Below are 21870 nucleotides of genomic sequence, written 5' to 3'. Positions count from 1 at the left end.
GCGGTGACGTCACCTGAATCCCACGGGATCTGCTTTTCCTGCAAACTGGAGCGGTGCATTGTACAGCACAAGCGCAGTGTGTTCTTCAACTATTTTTCTTTATTTATTTCCGTGATACACTGCAACGATTCAGCATAATCTGAGCGTATTATCCCGTCCTAAATTGACTATTTGGCAACATGAATGCAAAGTTGCATTGTTACTGCTCAGACATTTCCTTGCCTGCCACACCCAGTCCTTCTTCCTGCATCCAAACACACCTCTTGCACAGTGGTAGTGTACGACTTGTCAGATGTGTTCACCCCTTCCTGTGTCATTTCAGGCAATTAGTCGCATGACAGTGTAATAGTTAAGTTACTAAACTAGTGATCTATAGCTTTGGTTCACTAATGCAGGAAAAAGGTGAGTTCAAATCCCACCTTGAGAATTTACAAATATTAATTCAGTTTGCATAAATCTGAAAATCAAAAGTTATTAACTACCCAGGGCAATCAAATTAGGTAAATGACTACAATTAAAACAAGATCTATTTGAACCATTACAGTGAGCATGTACTGTGGTGGGATTTCTAGATTTTTGCTAGTGTATTATCTGTAAATGTAGTCCAGTGTTTTAACTGGGCTTATTTTTCTTTCCAGTTAGCATTGGCACCAATAGTCTATAAAAATCATAGTTAAAGCAACACGTTTTAATGTTCTGCGGCAATCAACTTGGATAGTATACTTATTTTACTCAAATTGCCTCCATTACTACCACCATTAGTTACAGTCTTGAAGCTACCAGTACTTCACTCTAGCATATTCTCTCCAAACTCAGTCTGAGATTGGAATGACAAAATCTATAATTGCAGTGCTCAGTTCTATTTGTATGTGTCTGTCTGCATAATGTTAAGAGATTTTTTCAAGAAGTGGTTCTGGATGAGTTACGGGTTTGGTAATTTGACTTCCCAAGTCAGCTGATCATTTAGTGGCCTCACAACCCCAGGGGAACCAAGTTAGCAGAAAGATAGATGTCTAGTGATCAAAGCTCTAAGCCAGCTCCTCAGCCTGCATCCTGTGAGCTATGCAAATCATGGTAGAGGATTGCAAGGGAAATTACATCTTTTAAATGCAAAGAACTACACTGCTGCCAGCAGAAGGGATGTGGGCTGCTTCTGAGGTGGCCAATTGCCACCATGAGATATGAAACTGCTGACTTTGCAATAATCCCCAAATGCAAAATATTTTGTGCAGTTCTTATGCTTGATTGAGGTTAACAAATGACAAACAGAACGCTTGTAAAATATAGGTATAATGTGCTGCTGATACAGCATCTATGGAGTTATCCCTGTGTACATGTATCTCATATGCCAGTAGCGTGGGATTAGTCACCGAGTGTCAGCCAGATGTACTTTTTCAAACCTCCTAGGCTTCATTGATTGATTGTACTCACTGATGTTGTGAACATCAGTTTACCCCATAGTATGTCTCCTTAGGATTCTGAGCAATTTCTTGGACAGCATTGGATCTACCACCTGTTTTGGTTTTGAAGACTTTTGTTCCTGTATTACAGTGTCAATTGCTATAGTTGCTTGCTTGTACTTTTTAGTCCTTTCCTGAAGAACCACAGAAGCTGCCTCAAAATAATAAATTGTACTTTAATAATGGGTTATATAAACCTAGAAGTTATTGTGTACGATTTTAGCAAATGGACACAACATATTTGTATGAGTATTTTGCATCAGTTGTCACTAAAGAGGATGCTGCCAATTGCAGCAGTAAAGGAGGAGGCAGTAGCAACATAGGATAAAAATAGAGGATGTACTTAAAAAGTTGAAAAGGCACCCAACCTGGATGGGATGCATCCTAGGTTGCTGAGGAAAGTAAGTAGAAATAGTGGAGGCTCTGGCCTCAGTTTGTTGTGTGGGAGAGAGGTGCAGGTTTCTGAAATGAATAAAGACGTGCAACTCCGAGCAGCTATAAACCAAAAGTTCCAATCCCCTTTGGATATGGGGGTGGTGCCAGAAGACTGAGGGACTTCAAATATTACACCCATGTTTATAAAAGAGGAGAGGGATAAACCCAGCAACTACAGGCCAGTCAGTGTAACGTTGATGGTTGGAAACATTTAGAGACAATAGACTGGGACAAAATTAATTGGCATTTGGAATAGTATGCACTAAGAAATGAAAGTCAGCATGAATTTGTTAAAGCCAACTCATGTTTGACCACCTTGATCGAGTTCTTTGATGAAATAATGAACAGGGTTGATGTGTATGTGGAATTTCAAATAGTATTTGATAAAAGTGACATGTTAGCAAAATTAAAGCTCATTGAGTTAAAGGGCTTGTGGCAGCATGGATACGAAATTGGCTAAGGGACAGAAAGCAGAGAGTAATGGTGAATGGCAGTTTTTTCACAAGTATACAGTGGTGTTCCCCACTGCTGATGGTAGGACCATTACTCTTTTTGATATATATTCTTTTCCTTTTTAACATTTTTTTTTGTGTTTATTTTATTTTATTTCATCTTAGTTTGTTCAGTTTTCTTACCCACTGTTCAATTTCAGTCTGTTAACACCCTATCTGTACTAATGCTTTGTCTTTCAACACACCATTAACATATTGTTTGCCTTTGCTCCATGACCTTCTGGTCAGCTATTCTGTGACCTTGTCCTATTTACACCTTCTCCTTTGTTATCTCTTGCCCCACCCCCACTTTACTTGCTTATAACCTTTTACATTTCTAATATTTGCCAGTTCTGAAGAGGGGTCACTGACCTGAAACATTAACTCTGCTTCTCTCTCCACAGATGCTGCCAGAACTGCTGAGTGTTTCCAGCATTTCTTGTTTTTAAATCTTTGAAGGTAGCAGGACAAGTTGAGAAGGTTGTTATAAAAGCATATGAGGTCTATGGCTTTATTAATAGAGCCATTTTATTAAAAGCAAAATACTGCAGATGCTGGAAATCTGAAATAAAAACAAAAAATGCTGGAAATACTCGGCAGGTCTGGCAGCCTCTGTGGACGGTTCAGGTCAGTGACCCTTCAGCAAGTTATGCTACACCTTTCTAAAACACTGGTTAGGCCTGAGCTGGAGTATTGTGCCCAGTTCTTGGCAACACACATTAAGAAGCATGGCAAGTCCTTGGAGATGGTGCTGAAGCGATTTACAAGACTGGTACCAGGACTACAGTTATGTGTATAGACTGGAGAAGCTGGGTTGTTCTCTTTAGAACAGAGAAGGTTAGAGGAGATTTGATAGATGTGATTAAAATCATGAATGGTTTTAATAAGAGTAAATAAAGAGAAACTGTTTACAGTGGCAGAAGGATCAGTAACCAGGAAACATTTTTTTTCTGCCTTTCAGGTGTTAAGGAACGCAAGCTCCAGCAGCTGATGGGGACCTATGCCCCTCCAGATCCTTCTTATCCTTCACTTCCCTCTGACCCCTTGCCGTGTATTCACTATACCCTCTGACCTTCCTCCCTCTGAGACTGAACGTTCTGTACTCAGCAAAGGACTCAGTTTTATCTCCTTACGCACCCACCTGAATGAATTTCACACTCGGCCTGACGTTGAGCTCTTCTTCCATCGGCTTCACCTCTTTGACCATGAGTCCTTCCCCCGACCAGCAGACCCATTCACCTACCTCCAGCATTCTCCCTCCACCTGGATCCCTCCCACTGGCCTCTTACCGCTCTTGATCTTTTCATTGAGAACTGTCGGCAAGACATCGGCCGTCTCAATTTCTCTGCTCCCCTCACTCACTCTGTCTCCTTCTGAACTTGCTACACTCCGTTCTCTCAGGTCTAACCCCGACATTGTGATCAAACCTGCAGACAAGGGTGATGCTGTTGTTGTCTGGCGTACCGACCTCTACCTGGCAGAGGCTGAGTGCCAACTCTCAGACACTTTTTCCTACCTCCCCCTGGACCATGACCCCACCACTGAACATCAAGCTACTGTCCACAGGACTGTGACAGACCTCAGCTCCTTCGGTGATCTTCCCTCTACAGCTTTCCAACCTACACTGTTTGGGATCTTCTTCACCCTGCTGCTCTCACATGCGTTCAAGTCTTCAGAAGGAGGAATTTTCCTTCACACAAGATCAGATGGCAGGTTGTTCAACCTTGCCCGTCTTAGAGCGAAGACCAAAGTACGGAAGGTCCTCATCAGGGAACTCCTCTTTGCTGACGATGCTGCATTAACATCCCACACAGAAGAGTGTCTGCAGAGACTCATCGACAGGATTGTGGCTGCCTGCAACGAATTTGGCCTAATCATCAGCCTCAAGGAAACAAACATCATGGATGTCAGAAATGCTCCATCCATCAATATCGGCAATCACGCTCTGAAAGTGGTTCAAGAGTTCACCACCTAGGCGCAACTATCACCAGTAACCTGTCTCTCGATGCAGAAATCAACAAGCGCATGGGAAAGGCGTCTGCTGCTATGTCCAGACTGGCCAAGAGAGTGTGGGAAAATGGCGCACTGACACTGAACACGGAAGTCCGAGCATATCAAGCCTGTGTCCTCAGTACCTTGCTCTACGGCAGCAAGGCCTGGACAACGTATGTCAGCCAAGAGGGATGTCTCAATTCATTCCATCTTCGCTGCCTCCGGAGAATCCTTGGCATCAGGACCGTATCTTCAACGCAGAAGTCCTCAAGGCGGCCTACATCCTACTGAGCCAGTAGCACTTGAGATGGCTTGGCAATGTGATCCCCAAGGACGCATTGTACAGCGAGCTCATCACTGGTATCCGACCCACCGGCTGCCCATGTCTCCGCTTTAAAGACATCTGCAAATGCGACATGAAGTCCTGTGACATTGACCACAAGTTATGGGAGTCAGTGCCAGTGATCGCCAGAGCTGGCGGACAGCCATAAAGACGGGGCTAAAGAGTGGTGAGTCGAAGAGACTTAGTTGTTGGCAGGAAAAAAGACAGAAGCGCAAGGAGAGAGCCAACTATGTAACAACCCCGATAACCAATTTTATCTGCAGCACCTGTGGAAGAATCTGTCACTCTAGAATTGGTCTTTATAGCCACTCCAGGCGCTGCTTCACAAACCATTGACCACCTCTCGGCACTTACCCATTGTCTCTCGAGACAAGGAGGCCAAAGAAGGAGTCCCGCAACCCCAGACAGCCCGCTTCTACTTCCTTCCTAAAATCCACAAACAGGACTGTCCTGGCAGACCCATCGTTTCAGCCTGTTCCTGTCCCACTGAACTTATTTCTTCCTATCTTGACACTATCTTTTCTCTGTTGGTCCAGTCTCTTCCCACTTACATCTGTGACTCTTCTGACACCCTACGTCATTTTAACAATTTCCTGTTTCCTGGCCCCAACACCCTGTTCTTGATTATGGACATCCAGTCTCTCTACACCTCCATCCCCCACCAGGATGGTTTGAGGGCTCTCCATTTCTTCCTTGAACAGAGGCCCAACCAGTCCCCATCCACCACCACCCTCCTCCACCTGGCTGAACGTGTTCTCACTTTGAACAACTTCTCCTTCAACTCCACTCACTTCCTTCAAGTAAAAGGTGTTGCTATGGGTAGCCGCATGGGTCCTAGTTATGCCTGTCTTTTTGTGGGATATGTCAAACATTCCTTGTTCCAGTTCTACACGGACCCCCTCCCCCAACTTTTTCCGGTACAGTAATGACTGTATCGGTGCTGTTTCCTGCTCCCTCCCCGAATTGGAAAACATTAACAACTTTGCTTCCAATTTCCACCCTTCTCTCACCTTTACAGGGTCCACCTCCAGCATGTCCCTTCCCTTCCTGGAATTCTCTGTCTCTATCTCTGGTGATAGGCTGTCCACTAATATTCATTATAAACCCACCGACTCCCACAGCCACCTCAACTACACTTCTTCACACCCTGCCTCTTGTAAGGACTCCATTCCATTCTCCCAGTTTCTCCATCTCCGGCACATCTGCTCTGATGATGCAACCTTCCACAACAGCGCCTCTGATATGTCTTCCTTTTTCCTTAACCGAAGATTTCTCCCCCCAGTGTGGTTGACAGGGCTCTCAATGCGTCCGGCCCATTTCCCACACTTCTGCTCTCACGCCATCCCCTCCCTTCCAGAACCGCGACAGGGTTCTCCTTGTCCTCACTTTCCACCTCACCAGCCTCCATATCCAGAGGATCATCCTCCGCCTTTTCCGCTACCTCCAGCATGATGCCACCACCAAACGCATCTTCCCCTCCCCTCCCGTTAGGATTCCAAAGGGATCGTTCCCTCCACGACACCCGGTTCACTCCTCCATTACCCCCGACACCTCGCCCCCTTCCCATGCAATCGCAGGAGGTATAACACCTACCCTTTTACCCCCTCTCTCCTCACTAACCAAGGCCCAAAACACTCCTTTTAGGTGAAGCAGCAATTTACTTGTACTTCAATTTAGGTTACTGTATTCTCTGCTCACAATACGGTCTTCTCTACACTGGGGAGACCAAACGCAGATTGGGTGACTGCTTTGCTGAACATCTCCGCTCACACCGAAAGCATGACTCTGAACTTCCGGTTGCTTGCCATTTCAACACTGCCCCTGCTCTCATCCCAACATTTCAATGTTTGGCCCGCTCCACTGTTTCAGTGAACATCAACGCAAACTCGAGGAGCAGCACCTGATCTTTCGATTAGGCACTCTACAGCTTTGTGGACTGAACACTAAGTTCAATAACTTCAGAGCATGACTGGCCTTTTTTAAAAAATATTTTATATTTTAACCGTGTGCCTGATATTCATGCAAGCAGAGCTGCTCATTATTCCATTATTACCACAGTCTCTGGACTAATGCTTTGCCTTTCACCAGCATTAACACACACTTTGCCTTTGTCCGAGGACAGCTTTGTCCCTTTGCCCTATCAAACACATTCCCCTTTGTTCTCTCCCCCACTCCCCTCCCCTTACTTAAAACCTAATTCTTTTCTAACCTTTGCCATTTCTGCTGAAAGGTCACTGAAATGTTAACTTTGCTTCTCTTTCCACAGATGCTGCTAGACCTGCTGAGTATTTCCAGCACGTTTTATAACAGATTTAGGGTGATCTAAGGTGTTTTTTCCCCCCATATCAAGTTGTGATCTGGAATGCATTGCCTGAAAGGGTGGTGGTATCAGATTCAATAGTAACGTTCAAAAGAGGACTGGATAAATACTTGAAAGGAAAAAAATTACAGGGTTACAGGGAAAGAGCGGAGGGGGTGGGATTAATTGGATAGTTCTACCAAATAACAGGCACAGGCATAACAAGCCAAATGGCCTCTTTCTGTGCTGTATAATTCTATGATTTATACAACATTGATTAAATATAGTATTTTAAGACACACTAAAATGTTTATTTTAAATAGGTTAATACCTGTAAGAAGCAGAGGAATTTCATAGTACATTTGAGGATTTTAAATATTAAAGGTCACAAACAGTAATTTGTAGGCTAAAAGTAATATCTCCTGACTCCTACCATGCATTACTCATCCAAAATAAACAGTTCAATTATACTTTTGCTCCTGGCATCTCCTTTTCTCCTGATGGATATTCCTTTCTTGAAAATGATTGTGATGTGCATTGAATTGCCAGACTTTTCTAATAATGTTTCAATGGCGATCCACTCCTGGGACAATGCTCGCCCTCCGAAGAAAACTGGACACAGCATTGTTCATTCTAAAAAGCTGTATGTACAAACACCAACCCTCTGTTTAGAAATAAAAAAGTGTATTACCCTACATTAAATAAAGGCATACTAATGGGTTACCACATCCTCTACCAAACAAGAGATTTGATCCTATCTTGTGTTTGTGACCTATACAAGTAGCACTGCTCTTCAACCAGTCAGACCACTGGTTTCCCCTACACTACTGGTGCTCAATAAATCGCACCAAAGACCAAATGCTACTTTCCAAATCAGGCACCTTGGAATCTTCATCTCCTTAGCCACATTCTGCATGTATTACTCCAATGCAGCCCAAAAGAGGAGGAAGTTGGGGCCTGGAGGGAGGAAAAGCTGGGACCTGGAAGCTGTGAAGAGGAAAAGGTGGCGATTGTGAGGCAAGTTCTGGAAGAACAAACAAAATTATTTGTGAGGCACCTGTGCTTTACATTTTGGGTGCCAAATAACAGCAACCAATTCCTTTGAAAGCGACCTTCACTTTAAGGATTCGATCTTATTTCCACTCCTGCAAGCCACTTGTCTTCACTTCCCCTTGAAGCTGTTTTTAACCATAGATTTTGCCTTGAGTTCTGTCAGTTGTGTTGTAATCCATCTTAGGCCACAATTCAAGATTGTTGAACAGCCTGGAAGATTTAAATCGTTTGGACGGTATAAGGCTGGCTGTAGGTATGAGGCACGTTGTAAGATGTACATAAATAGGTGGAGGGATTTATTCATTTCCTTGGTTTACATTTTATTTCCATCATGTTACTGCACACTCAGACAGGTATAGAAGACAGCCTTCACTGTTGTTTCTTGTCTGTTTAAAGTCAATTGTAATACAGCTATTTTAATGAAATACATTTTAATATTTGAAGACTTTGATTAACCAAGTAATTTGCAACATAACCACTATTACCTTCAAGAGAGGTGAGAGGATCACACACCATCAGTCCAATAACAGGAATCATGTTTTATTTTATTTTCTTCTTAAAACCATGGTTGCATTCTTCAGTGTCATGGTAGCAAGTTCCAAATCCAGAAAATATAACGGAAAGTTCAAGCAAAGTGGATATTGCAGCAAAAAACATCCAACCAACTTATGCTATGTCCATGTTAACTTAGGTTTCAAGCTGTACAGTAAACCTCCATTCACCTCATTGATACTCAAAGGGCACAATGATGTTCATGGTTATATAATCTAATGTACAAAAGGCATATAGGAAAAGCAGCAACTTGCAGGCAAAAATGGGAAAGAACTGATAGCAGATTACATAGGACAGATGTAGATGTTACTGTAAAAGCAAAATACTGCAGATGCTGGAAATCAAATAAAAATAGAAAGTGCTGAAAATACTCAGGTCAGGCAGCGTCTGTGGAGAGAAGTAGGTCAGTGACCTTTCATTAGAACACCTTTCTGAAGGCATTCATTGCCAAATACGTGTCATACATTGTTGATGAAAAATCAAAATTAGGTATTACATTCTAATAGAAAACACCTGTTTTAGTCTAAGAATATCAATGTGTCAGCTATTTCTATTTATAGTCACAAAAATCAGTATTTTAACATTTACGAATCAAAGCAGTAACTGCAGACTACAATTAAACTGTGAACGTTACCTCCTTACTAATCTTCTGTTCACTACACCTTTGCTGATTTACAATTTACAAGACAGTCGCAATTGCATGAAGCTTATATATTGTAGAAGTCTATCCCACTGGGCATTTACTGTAGAAGTCCCTGATATTCCAGAAGTGCTTTCTTCTTGGTAGAGCAGTCTTTCCTTTTTGAGCATGCTATATCAGAAGTCATGTTTCAAGCAATGAAGTGTGTCTGAGGAGTGATGAGGTCAATTTTGTGATCTGTAGGGTTGGCAGAAGCTTCATATGTACAGAGTGTTACTTCATGTCTGTGACCCTGTTCGAAAAAGAAAAATATATATTCTACATGCTTCATTTTGTGTTACTTAATTCTATCAGAGGATTACTTTCTACATTTTTGTTTAAAAAGACAAATTTTTCTGTCCATCAGGGACCGATGACAGTGAAATGGAAGACATACACTTTTCAGAAGCAGTCTTGCTTTCAAGTATACCCAGATAAGGTAAAGCACCACTGGGATTACATCTGTGACTCTTCAGCAGATACATGGGAACACCACCACCTGCAAGTTGACCTCCAAGCCACACACCATCCTGACTTGGAACCATATCGTCATTCCTTCAAAATTCTGGAACTCCATTCCTAACAGCACTCTAGGTGTACCTACCCCACATGGTTTGCAGAGGTTCAAGAAGGCTGCTCACCACCACCTTCTCAAGGGCAATTAGGGATGGGCCATAAATGCTGGCCTAGCCAACGATGCCCACATCTCATGAAAGAATAAATATGTGCTATTTTACCCAATTTTGAACTCCCCCCCCACCCCCCAAAAATACTATGATTTAATTCTTAAAATGTTGGAGGCAGTATGGTGCTGACTGCAATGCTGCTTTAACTAAAAGGGAGGGAAAGAAAATAACATTTCCACCCACTGTAACCATGCTCATTCAAAACTGCTGTCTGTTTTCTATCCAATACCAAGTTCTGCTCACCCTCTTAACCCATTTTAGCTTCTGATTCTTCAATGGCTCAATTTAAAATTCTCATTCTATTTAAATTCCTTCATTGCCTCATTCCTCCCCCATCTCTCTAACTTCCTGCAGATGTACAACCCCTCCAGAAGCCTCTGTTCTCTTGACAGCTCTTTTATGCCCCATCATTTGTGACCATGCCTTTAGATGTACATGCTCATGCTCCGAAATGATCTCCGTAAACTCCTCCATCTCTCCTTCTTCTCTTTTGACCCGCCTTAAAACCCATCTTTTCAACCAAACTTTTGGTCACTCCTGTTAAAAATCTCCTTCTGTGGCATTTGTTGCTCAATGCCCGTGAAGCGTCCTGGGATGTTATCTAATTGGAAGTTGTTGTTGTTGAATAGTAAAAAGCTGAATTAAAAATTATTGCTTAGTTTAAAAGTAGTAAAAATAAATGCACAAGTGAGTTCAGTAGCTAAATGCACCAAACAATGTCCTACTAAACCATTCGGATCAGGTAGGTCTCAGGTCAGATGCCTACTTTGTATGAATTTCATCTAAAGTGGTGCTATAATTAGCCTTAGCACCCCTGGCTGAGGAATGGAATAAACCATTTTAAAAAAAAAGTTCACATACCTAATTATTATTCAGTGGCACATACGAAGAGCAGATTTCAGGCAACAACCGGATCTGACTATTCACTCATGTACATGGAAATCCATGCTGTATTTTGATCGTAAGCATTACATACTTCAAAAACTGCAGTGAAATTACTTCAATATATTCACCTAGGCACCAGAGAAATTGCACACCATCTGACTGAAAAGACCATATGTTTTTCCAAGGCTGTCAATCACATCAGAGAGATCAATATTTGCTGTGCAATATCACTCCAAGAGTAATGTAAGCTCATGCCAGCGAATTCTTTTTAACTTTTCCAAGCTAATTTTAATGTGCCTCAGACTCACCTCTGACCACTCCCCTCGCAATCCTATATAATAAATTTTTGAAGTCTCTGCACCAAAATTCTTGGTTATGTGAATGGAAAGATGGTGAACACCGGAGAAACGGGCTATCCTAAAAAGGAGGGAAAAAAAATAGGTAGAAACCTTAAAAAGTATTGACCCTGCTGTAGTTACTAATTGGGGGTATAAGTAGTTCAAGATACCACTTTTTGCAGGTGATAGTGGTTAATTATAAGACAGTCTCTACTACAATGAGTAATAGAAATGTAGAATGCTACTATCACACCTGATAGCTCTTGCAAACGTAAAAGAACAGACATACATATTTTAGTCATTTGGCCAATTAACTATTGTGACTACATTAATATAAAAGCAAAATACTGCGGATGCTGGAAATCTGAAATAAAAACAAGAAATGCTTCCGAAGAAGGGTCACTGACCCGAAACGTTAACTCTGCTTCTCGTTCCACAGATGCTGCCAGACCTGCTGAGTGGTTCCAGCATTTCTTGTTTTTATTGTGACTACAATGTTCAATATCACTTGGCAAAGGTTTTTTAGGACAGTGGCAAAGTCTTTTACGAATGATAGCAAAATCATTTGGTTAGCCTGCAAGGAAGGAGTTCGGACTATTTTGGGCACTCAGCCCTCTGGTAGTGATGTATTTTTGGCCACCTTCGAAGGCAACCAGCTAGCTGCAAATGCTGCTTTTGGAGATGCAAGTTAAGACCATCTGTTTTGTTGGTGTGCACTGCCTCTGGTGGCAGGAACGCTGCTCTGTTTACATTTACTGTTTGCCACTTTGGATTTGCCATCAGTATCAAATTGCAAACATGAATGGACTATGATTGAATTTCAACTTGTGCTGAATTTTCAGCAGTTTTCTTGTGTTTTACTTTGGTGTATTAGTGAGGCTTTCATCTTATCAGTCTGGATCTGAACCCTATTTCTAAAGGCAAAGAATCGATGTGCTAATCCACTATACTACCCACACACCTACGTAAGCAATAAAACACCTAATATTGATAAAATGATTTAATATTTTGAGGTAACGATGTGCTAAACATTATTTTTGGAACTTTGAACAAATCCTGGAAGGACCTCAGTGTTTTATTTTTAATTTACAATCCAATGTCAGGCAAAACCAAAACTTGGTAAATAATCTCTTGCGGACCATCACTTAACTAACTTCGAATATCAGTTTCAGTTCCACATTAGTACCAGTTCAACAGATTTTGGGGAGGGTTAGCAGGAAAACAGGGAGCAGGGGAAAGTAATAGTCTTCACCAGTAGTGCGAAACCTGTTTGTAAATGCACTTCTGGTTGGTCTCCCACATTCTTCAGATAATTTCAGATCATCCAAAACTCTGCTACCTGTGTCTTAACTTGTACCAAGTCCCATTCACCCATCATCCCTGTGCTCGCTGACCTACATTGGTTCCCGGTTAAGCAACCTCTTGATTTTAAGATTCTCATCCTTGTTTTCAAATCCCTCCATAGCCTCGCCGCTCCCTATCTCTGTAACCTCCTCCAGCCCCAAGACTCTCAGGTATCTGCACTCCTCTAATTATGGCCTCTTAAGCCTCCATGATTTTAATCGCTCCACTATTGGTGGCTGATGCCCTCCCTACCTCTCTTTCCCCTTTTAAGCCACTCCTTAAACCTACCCCTTTTGGACATCTGACCGAATATCTCATGTGGCTCGGTGTCATATGTTGTTTTATAAAGCTCCCGTGAAGCGCCTTGGGACATTTTATTATGTTAAAGGCACTATATAAATAGATGTTGTAGCAATCGACAGCGCCAATTTTACATTGCGCTTGATTTTCTTAATTAGCGAACAGGAATCAGATTGCTGATTTGTTGAGTGTGTTTCACGTTACTGGTAAAGACCAATTTCATCTTTTTTTTTAAGCACATCAAAAATGGACATACTTTGTGGTATATTCCAGCTCCCCTGTGACATCGCGACAAAGTGGAAACACCTGATCAGGTTCTCTGCCTGTGTCATCAAACGACATATGTGGGATGTTCTTATACCTGATTGGAAAACAAAAAGGAATTGATCAGCATATTCTACATTACCTAAATAAATATCCTGTAAGTATACAAGCATTTTAGAAAGAATAAAACTGCCAGATTCGTTTCTTAGTTTATTTTCCTTCCCTCTTATTTATCCATGCAGAGCTACAAGATAGCATTCTTTAACTTGTAATAAAAACAAAAAGTGCTGGAAATACTCAGCAGGTCTGGCAGCATCTGTGGAGAGAGAGAGGCAAAGTTAACATTTCAGGTCAGTGATCTTTCATCAGAACAGTGACCTGAAATGTTAACTTTGCTTCTCTCTCCACAGATGCAGCCAGACCGGAGTATTTCCAGCACTTTTTGTTTTTATTTCAGATTTCCAGCATCTGCAGTATCTTGCTTTTATTTTATCCTGAAACTTGCACCTTACCACAGAGTCATTAATTAAGTCACTATCAATGCGATCAGTTGGCAGAAGTGTTTGCCGCAAGGCATGAGGATACAGTCAGTTACTTGTAGCTCTATTATAGTGCCTGTCCTCTGGGAACACAGATGTGATGAGAGTGTGACTGCCCTTGACATCAAGGCAGCATTTGACCGAGTATGGCATCAAGGAGCCCTAGCAAAACTGGAGTCAATGGGAATCAGGGGGAAAACTCTCCGCTGGTTGGAGTCAAACCTAGCACAAAGGAAGATGGTTGTGGTTGTTAGAGGTCAATCATCTCAGTCCCAGGACATCACTGCAGGAGTTCCTCAGGGAAGTATCCTAGGCCCAACCATTTTCAACTGCTTCATCAATGATCTTCCCTCCATCATAAGGTCAGAAGTGGAGATGTTCGCTGATGATCGCACAATGTTCAGCACCATTCGCAACTCCTCAGATACTGAAGCAGCCCATATCCATGTGCAGCAAGACAACACCCAGGCTTGGGCTGATAAGTGGCAAATAATATTCGTGCCAGGGAATGACTATCTCAATCAAGAGAGAATCTAACCATCTCCCATTGATGTTCAATGGCCTTACCATCGCTGAATACCCCACTATCAACATCCTCAGGGTCACCACTGACCAGAAATTGAACTGGACCAGCCACATAAATGCTGCGGCTACAAGAGCAGGTCAGAGGCTGGGAATTCTGTGGCAAGTATCTCACCTCCCATCTCCCCAATGCCTGTCCTTCATCTACAAGGCACAAGTCAGGAGTGTGATGAATACTCTCCACTTTGCCTGGATGGGTGCAGCTCCAACAACACTCCAGAAGCTCGACACCATCCAGGACAAAGCAGCCCACTTGATTGGCACCCCATCTGCCACCTTCAGCATTCACTCCCTCTACCACAGTCGCAGCAGTGTGTACCATCTACAAGATGCACTGCAGCAACTCACCAAAGCTCCTTTGATGGCACCTTCCAAACCTACGACCACTACCACCTAGAAGGACAAGGGCAACAGATGCATGGGAACACCACCACCTGCAAGCTCCCATCCAAGCCACATACCATCCTGACTTGGAACTATATCGCTGGTCTTTCACTGTTGCTGGGTCAAGATCCTGGAACTCCCTTCTTAACAGCACTGTTGGTGTACCTACACCCCAAAGACGGTAGCAGTTTAAGAAGGCAGCTCACCACCACCTTCTCAAGGGCAATTAGGGATGAGCAATAAATGCTGGCCTGGCCAGTGACGCCCACAGCCCCCGAATGAATTAAAAAAAATAGAGCACAGCTAGACTAAAAATGATCTCACCTGTGCTGTGTCTGATGGATTCAAGTGTAAGGTACTTGGACGTTGGTAAGGAGGTTACTAATTATACTTCCCATCCAAACTAACATTCAAGAATATTATAAGAAAACATCGAAGAAAATCAAGACCACTTGGACCATCACACTAGTTCTTGCCAAAGAGTGGGTACAATTTACCCAAGTCCACTGTATTGCTTATTGCCCTGAACTGTCCTCCCCCTCTTACTGCCACAGCCTCCAACACTACAACCTGACAGCTTGTCCCACATTTTGAAAGTCATATTTCCAGCCATAAACAGGAACAATCTTCATATCATACAAGTGTTACTGCACCTTTACTAGCATAGTTAAAGCATAGCAAGAACTTGAAGAACAAAACAGGGAATTTTGCCTCTAGACTGAAGAAAGTTGCATTCCCAAGAACTGGCTTTAAGTTCAAGTGCTTACTGAGCTGAGCGCGGCTGTGTTATTGAACATATATGCTGCACTCATGTAACAATTGCCAAAGTAACAGTATACACTCAGTATGCACTTTAGAAGCTTTTCTAGCTCTGTATTGGGAAAGCCCTTTATTAAATCTTTTGGGGCTAAGCAGAATTAATAAACTGCCTTTATTTTCCCCCTACTTTGCTCATTTGCTGCTCATATCCCTGCCCCATGTCAATACTTCCACCCACCCTATTTGAGGGGGACAGTGGTGTAGTGGTAATGTCACTGGACTCGTAATCCAGAGGCCTAGGCTAATGCCCTGGAGACTTGGGTTCAAATCCCACCATAGCAGCTGGTGGAAATTAAATTCAATTAATATAAATCTGGAATTGAAATCTAGTCTTAATAATGGTGCCATGAAACCATCATCGATTGTCGTATAAACCCATCTGGTTCACTAATGTCCTTCAGGGAAGGAAATCTGCCACCCTTACCTGGTCAGGCCTGCATGTGACTCCAGACCCACAGCAATGTGGTTGACTCTGAACTGCCCTCTGAATGGCCTAGCAAGCCACTCAGTTGTGAAGGGCAATTAGGGATGGGCAACAAATGCTGGCTTTGTCAGCGATGCCCACGAAAGAACTGAAAAAAAAAAATAATTGCCACCTCTCCCTCCCACCAGTGCTATTGCCTCTCCCACATTCCCCCATCCTGATCAACCTTACTTTCTTTAAAACTTTTAAAGTAGCGAATATACTGTAAACCTTTTTAAGGACTCATAACCAAGTCATAGTTGTGAACACAGCTTATAGTATGTTTCCCAGTGGCACCTCATAACTCCCTTGCGTTGCTCTCTCATTCTGGGATCCCCTTTCAGTACTCCCACTGCACCAAAACTGTCCTTCCTATGCTGTGACAGCCAGCATCCCCTCCCAACGCATTACTCCCATCAGCAAAGGATGATCACAGTTCCAGTAGATGGCCCAATACCATCTTCTCATGGCAACTAGTGATGGTAAATTATTGGAGCCTTTCCAGGGTTGCTCACAACCCAAGAACAATGTTTTGGGAATGAGGGAATCTCTATGTGGAACCTTCCCACAAGTCATTGCACATAGTCCATGGCAAAATAAATTGTATATTATCTGTGGAAGGGTTAGGCTTGATGGGTCGAATGGTTTCTTGTGTACCTGTAACTTTAGTCATTAGCTAAGCATTAAGATGAAGCACTTATGTGGAGATAGCATGTTGTATACATTTTTGTAATTCAGTGGTGTACCGGCTGTGTAAATAATTCAGATATACCATTTTAAATCCCAGAACAGCCCAAGTTAATTCCCTGAAAATACAGCACACATTAGGAAAGTTGTGAAGGCACTGGAGAGAGTACAGAAAAGATTCACGAGAATGGTTCTAGGGATGAGGAACTTCAGTTATAACGGCAGATTTGAGAAGCTGGGACTGTTTTCCTTGGAGAAGAGAAAGTTGAGAAGAGTTTTGATAGAGGTATTCAAAATCATCAGGAAGTCTGGACAAAGTGATGGGAAAAACTGTTTCCACTCATGAAAGGATCGAAAATGAGAGGGCACAGATTTAAAGTGATTGGCAATAGAAGCAAAAGCAACACGAGGAAAAACTTCTTAAAGCAGCGAGTGGTTACGATCTGGAATGCAGTGCCTGAGTGTGTGTTAGAGGCAGGGTCAGCCAAGGTATTCAAAAGGCAATTAAACTGTTATCTGAAAATGAAGAACGTGCAGTGTTATGGGGAGAAGGCAGGGGAATGGCATTAGGTGAATTACCCATTCGGTGAGCTGGTGCAAACATGATGGGCCAAATGGCCTCCTTTTGCGCTGTAATAACTCTTGATTCTGTGATTAACAATTTGTCACCGTGCTCATCCAAAATCTACCCCACAGGTTCACTGGGATTGCACATTTGTAAAGTCTGGAGTAATTTTGGTTAGATTAACCATTTTAAAACATTCAACAATTCAGTAAGGCAGCTAAAAATGTAATTTTAGATTAGAAAAATGTATTCAATGATTTTCTGTCCAAAGACATGTACACAATTCTCTACTAGAACCATCTAATGATTTACAGTTTCATAGCAAAAGCATAATATACATCTTTTCCAACACATGTTAAATGCAATTACACTTTTTAATAAGCTGGTTTTTTTTTTAAATGTTGAGCAGCTTAAAATAAAAAAAGTGTTTTGGTACTTACAACCTCATTTCTGATGGATGTGTGTCATCATCATCCCCCATTATTATTATTCCTTTGAGCTTCACATTACCTGTGAAACTGAAACAAGATGGAGAATAATTACCAACTTGGCACCTCAGCAGATCTAGAGCCTCATCCTGATAAGTGTAGATGTGCAGCAGGCCTCCTCCATATATCACTGTAAGCAAACAAGTATATTTAAAAGAAACAGAATCTGAGACAAGCCTCAGATTGGACACTTCTATGCTGGCATGTGTGTTCAGCCTCATGTCCCTAAATGCACCCTTTCACTTCCTGACTTGTTCCCCATTCTACCCCCTGGAACTCACTCCATAAATCATTCCCTTGTTATTTTCAAAAAATCTTCCCTGAACTTTTCCCCACCTTTTTTGGTCCCATACTCTGATTTCATCTATCTTCCTTTGTTCAATGCATTGTAAAATGTTCCAAGATGGTGTTTCGATGCGAGGAGCGCTATATAAATGCAAGTTACATGTACTGTGTACAATAAAAGCAGGCAATTAGACTTAGGCTGCAATTCAGCTTCTGGATTCTGTACAGATTCATAAACTGGTCAGATTTTTCTCTTCCGGCCTATGGTGTCACAAGAAGCACTTTAAGTACAGATTCAGGGTTTATTCTCAACTTTATTGTCCTATGAAGCTTAATAGTGACCCCAAGTGGCAGACACCCTATATTTCAATAAACAAGAATGGAATTTTAGCTTTTTTTTACAAGTACATAATATAAAAACCAAAAAAGGTAATGATGAGCCTATATTAAACCTTACTAAGACCTATTAAGCAGTACTATGTGCTGTACTGAGCTCCACATTATAGGAAGAATATTAAAGCTTTAGAGAGCGGAGAACTCAGATTCATGAGGATACTGCTGGTATGAAGAAATACAAATACAAAGAAAGGCATGAAAAATTGGGTCTTTTTCAATAGAACAATGCTGATTATGGGGTGATATGATAGGAATGTTTATGAAATAATGAGACATGGTGGATAGAAACAGGCTGTTTCCAGTAATTGAGGGGTCAGGAATGAGAGGTCATAGATAAAACATTAAATATAAATGATTTAGAATAGAGGGCAGTACAACCGTCATTTCACAGAGAGTTATGAGACAATGAAATCACTTCCAAGATTAGTGGCTGAGGCATAAACCATGTCAACATGCGAGACTGGATAGGATAGGTGGATGAAGTAAAAAGAGTTAAAGAGGATATTAGAATAGGATGAGTACCTGTGTTTAGAACTATTTGCTTGAGTGGAGGGTAAAGGCTGACACAGCCAAATGGCCCAATTTCATTTTGTAACTTCTATGTATTTACAGGGGAGCAGGAAAAGACCAGAGAAAAAATTGGCCCCATGGCACTTTTACAGATATCCTAAAGATCAGTTCACAGTGACATTAGCAAAGCTTACAACCAGTTTGCCTATTGCCGGCAGCCATTGTGCAGGTCAAGAAATCAGGGATTCAATATATCTTAACATTTCTGACATGAACCCAGACAGGAGTAAACATTTTTCTGCTAGACCTACAGAAAACTTAGCAACTATTCATCATAACCACGTGAATCACACAGATTTGATAACATATAAATGCTTGTCAAATACTTTAAAACTACGTACATGTATATTTCAATGGGGTAGTGAGGTTTCTTTAAAATGGTACTTACGGAATATTAAACAGTAGCTCCTCATCATCATCACTTTCCACAAACTGCAACAGAAGGATTACAAAATGCATCAGACATCAGTTACACTAATTGGCTTTGCCATTTGTTCAAATTTTTCTGGATTCAATATTCCACATATCTGTTTGACTAGTTACAGTATTGCTTCAAACATGACATATACATGGTACTAAATTTGGTACTCTAAGTTTTGCATTCTAATTATCACTTTAATCTTTATCCTAGTTACACCAGATATAGTCCTAATCTGTAAATGAAATAGAAATAAACATTTACATTTGTATTTTTTCCCAGACTTGATGCACACTTTGTCATTGACTTTACAAAACTGTACTCAGCAAATCTAAGATAGTATTGTTCAGTAAGATTATTTTGCAACATCTGAAAATTCAAATCATATTCTAGTGTCTCTAGCTTTTCAGACTCCAAGATGGAAATACAGACCCCAATACGATCTACAGAATTTCTGGGCTTTTGTTTCACACATGGAAATCTTGGTTTTGTTTTTTTTAAACTTTCCTGTCTGAAGACACAACTGATTAGCATTCATCAGCACTGCTAGCACTATGATAATATTCTTGTCTAGTCTGCCACTGCAGCAGAACTGTTAATGCACAGTATGAATACTGCACAGCATGCAGTGAACTAATCATTGGAGATCTATAGTAATTACCTTACAGGATTTACAGTTTTGCATCTCCATTGCTGTAACTCAATTGTATCAAACCATGACAAAAAGTTTTTAAAAAGGACCACAGCTGAAAACAAGGCATAGCACTGGAACATTACATTGGTGTACCCAGCCCAGTCAACCCTGTAAACTGATTCACTTAATATCTGGGGACTGCTGCCAAAGCTAGGTGAGCTGTCCCACAGACCAGTCAAGCAATGGCCTGACATAGTCATATTTTCAAGAATCACACCTATCAGCCAATTCTTTCCTGCTGGTGGGATAGGACATACCATCACCACCCCAAAAGCAGAACAAACCCAACAGACATGGGGTACAGTAGGATACATTCAGGGAGTGGCCCTTTAGGTCCTTAACATTAATTCCAATATTGATCTCATGAAGTCTCATTGACAAGGAAACCTCCTGCTGGTTACTACCTCCCTCAACTGATGAATCAGTACGCCTTCATGTATATATCCAATTCCCTTTCGAAAGTTACGACTAAATCTGCTTGCACCACCGTTTCAGGCAATGTATTGGCGATCATAGCAACTCACAGCAGTAAAATAAATAGTAAAAATAAATCTCATTTCATCCCTGAATTTTTTGGCAATTATCTTAAATTATCGAGTTAAATTCTGCTCTGGTGGTTCATGATATTATCTCAATCAGATGGCATCCTCGTGATCGCTTCTAGACAAGTACATTAGAAGTTTCGTACATTTTCCATCCTGAATAACAGATTTACTAAAAATTCCTACACCCGATTCCAGGCCTGTCCCTCTGGCACTATACTATCTGCAATTTACACGGAGTAATATGTGGCTCTGTAACAATGGTGGTTTCAGTATTAGAGGCCTATCCCCACACCACAGTTTCAATTCAACATATATCTGAATACGGACAAGTATCTCCCGACACACTGCTGGCCGCACCTTGGTCCGGTCCTGCCTCTCCTCCCAAGGCTTGAAGACCAGTTTGCCGGAGCCCTCACTCGCCTCGTTCAGGCACTCCAGCCTCTCCTGATCGATCTTCCGAAAGAGGCCGTACTCCATGCCTCTCTCGGCGGGGTCTTGGTGCCCCTCACACTGGCACTGACCGTGCCCATGGCCGTGCCCAGACATCTTCACTCCAACCCGTTGCTAAGCCGCAAGATGTATTCGCGCAGCTGTCGTGCGGTGAAACAACGCGAGCTTTTCCGCGCAGCCGTGATCACATGACACGGAGCAGCGTCGGACAGATAGAGCACTTGCACACCCGCCATCTTTATACAGGAAGTGCAGCCCGGAAATAGTATTGCGGGACGCCAACGTTTATGTTTCATTTAAATAATAAGCCAGGCGACGCTCTTCTCTCACTAACAACTAGTTTAAAAACAAAAACAAGAAATGCTGGATTCACTCAGCAGGTCTGACAGCATCTGTGGAAAGAGAAGCAGAGTTAACGTTTCGGGTCAGTGACCCTTCTTCGGAACTGCCTTTAACTAGTTTAAAAATGTATTCACACTTCAGGTTTAGCATCGGTACACTGACCTGGGAAAGACAACGATAGCGCCTCACCAGATAACAGCAGTCGATCGTGACAATTAACATAGTGAGGGAGGGAACATCAAGGCATTTAACATCCTAGAAAGTGGGTAACTCACCAGTACTGAATGGAACTAATTATCATTTACCAATCCTGTCTGGCTATAGGGATAGTGTTCGTGGACTGGACGACTGCTAACGTTGTACCATTATTTATTTTATTTTTATTTAGAGATACAGCACTGAAACAGGCCCTTCAGCCCACCGAGTCATTTATACTAATCCTACACTAATCCCACATTCCTACCACATCCTCACCTGTCCCTATATTCCCCAGCACCTACCTATACTAGGGGCAATTCATAA

At 41.9% G+C, this 21870-nt stretch overlaps 2 protein-coding genes across 3 annotated transcripts; one reads left to right on the top strand and one right to left on the bottom strand.

The window, feature by feature from the left end:
* Positions 1-7: 7 nt before the first annotated feature.
* On the top strand, positions 8-9553 carry LOC137347133 (uncharacterized). 2 transcript variants are annotated; one of them, XM_068011264.1, is made up of 2 exons: positions 8-76; positions 3348-9553. In XM_068011264.1, the coding sequence occupies exon 2, from the start codon at positions 3387-3389 to the stop codon at positions 4359-4361; it is 975 nt and encodes a 324-aa protein (XP_067867365.1). In that variant the 5' UTR covers positions 8-76; positions 3348-3386; the 3' UTR covers positions 4362-9553. The 2 variants fall into 2 exon arrangements, with proteins under 2 accessions (XP_067867365.1, XP_067867364.1); XM_068011263.1 differs by lacking the exon at positions 8-76 and adding an exon at positions 330-402.
* On the bottom strand, positions 8449-21166 carry pithd1 (PITH (C-terminal proteasome-interacting domain of thioredoxin-like) domain containing 1). The gene is made up of 6 exons (XM_068011268.1): positions 20914-21166; positions 19288-19331; positions 17601-17678; positions 13114-13218; positions 11184-11292; positions 8449-9557 (listed from the first exon to the last, which is right to left on the bottom strand). Exons 1-6 carry the CDS (start codon positions 21100-21102, stop codon positions 9456-9458), a joined length of 627 nt encoding a protein of 208 aa, XP_067867369.1. The 5' UTR covers positions 21103-21166; the 3' UTR covers positions 8449-9455.
* Positions 21167-21870: the final 704 nt, after the last annotated feature.

This window comes from Heterodontus francisci, chromosome 31 (genome assembly GCF_036365525.1).
Source record: "Heterodontus francisci isolate sHetFra1 chromosome 31, sHetFra1.hap1, whole genome shotgun sequence".
Lineage (NCBI taxonomy): Eukaryota > Metazoa > Chordata > Chondrichthyes > Heterodontiformes > Heterodontidae > Heterodontus > Heterodontus francisci.
Note: the sequence above shows the minus strand (reverse complement) of the source record. Positions and strands in the feature narration are given on the sequence as shown.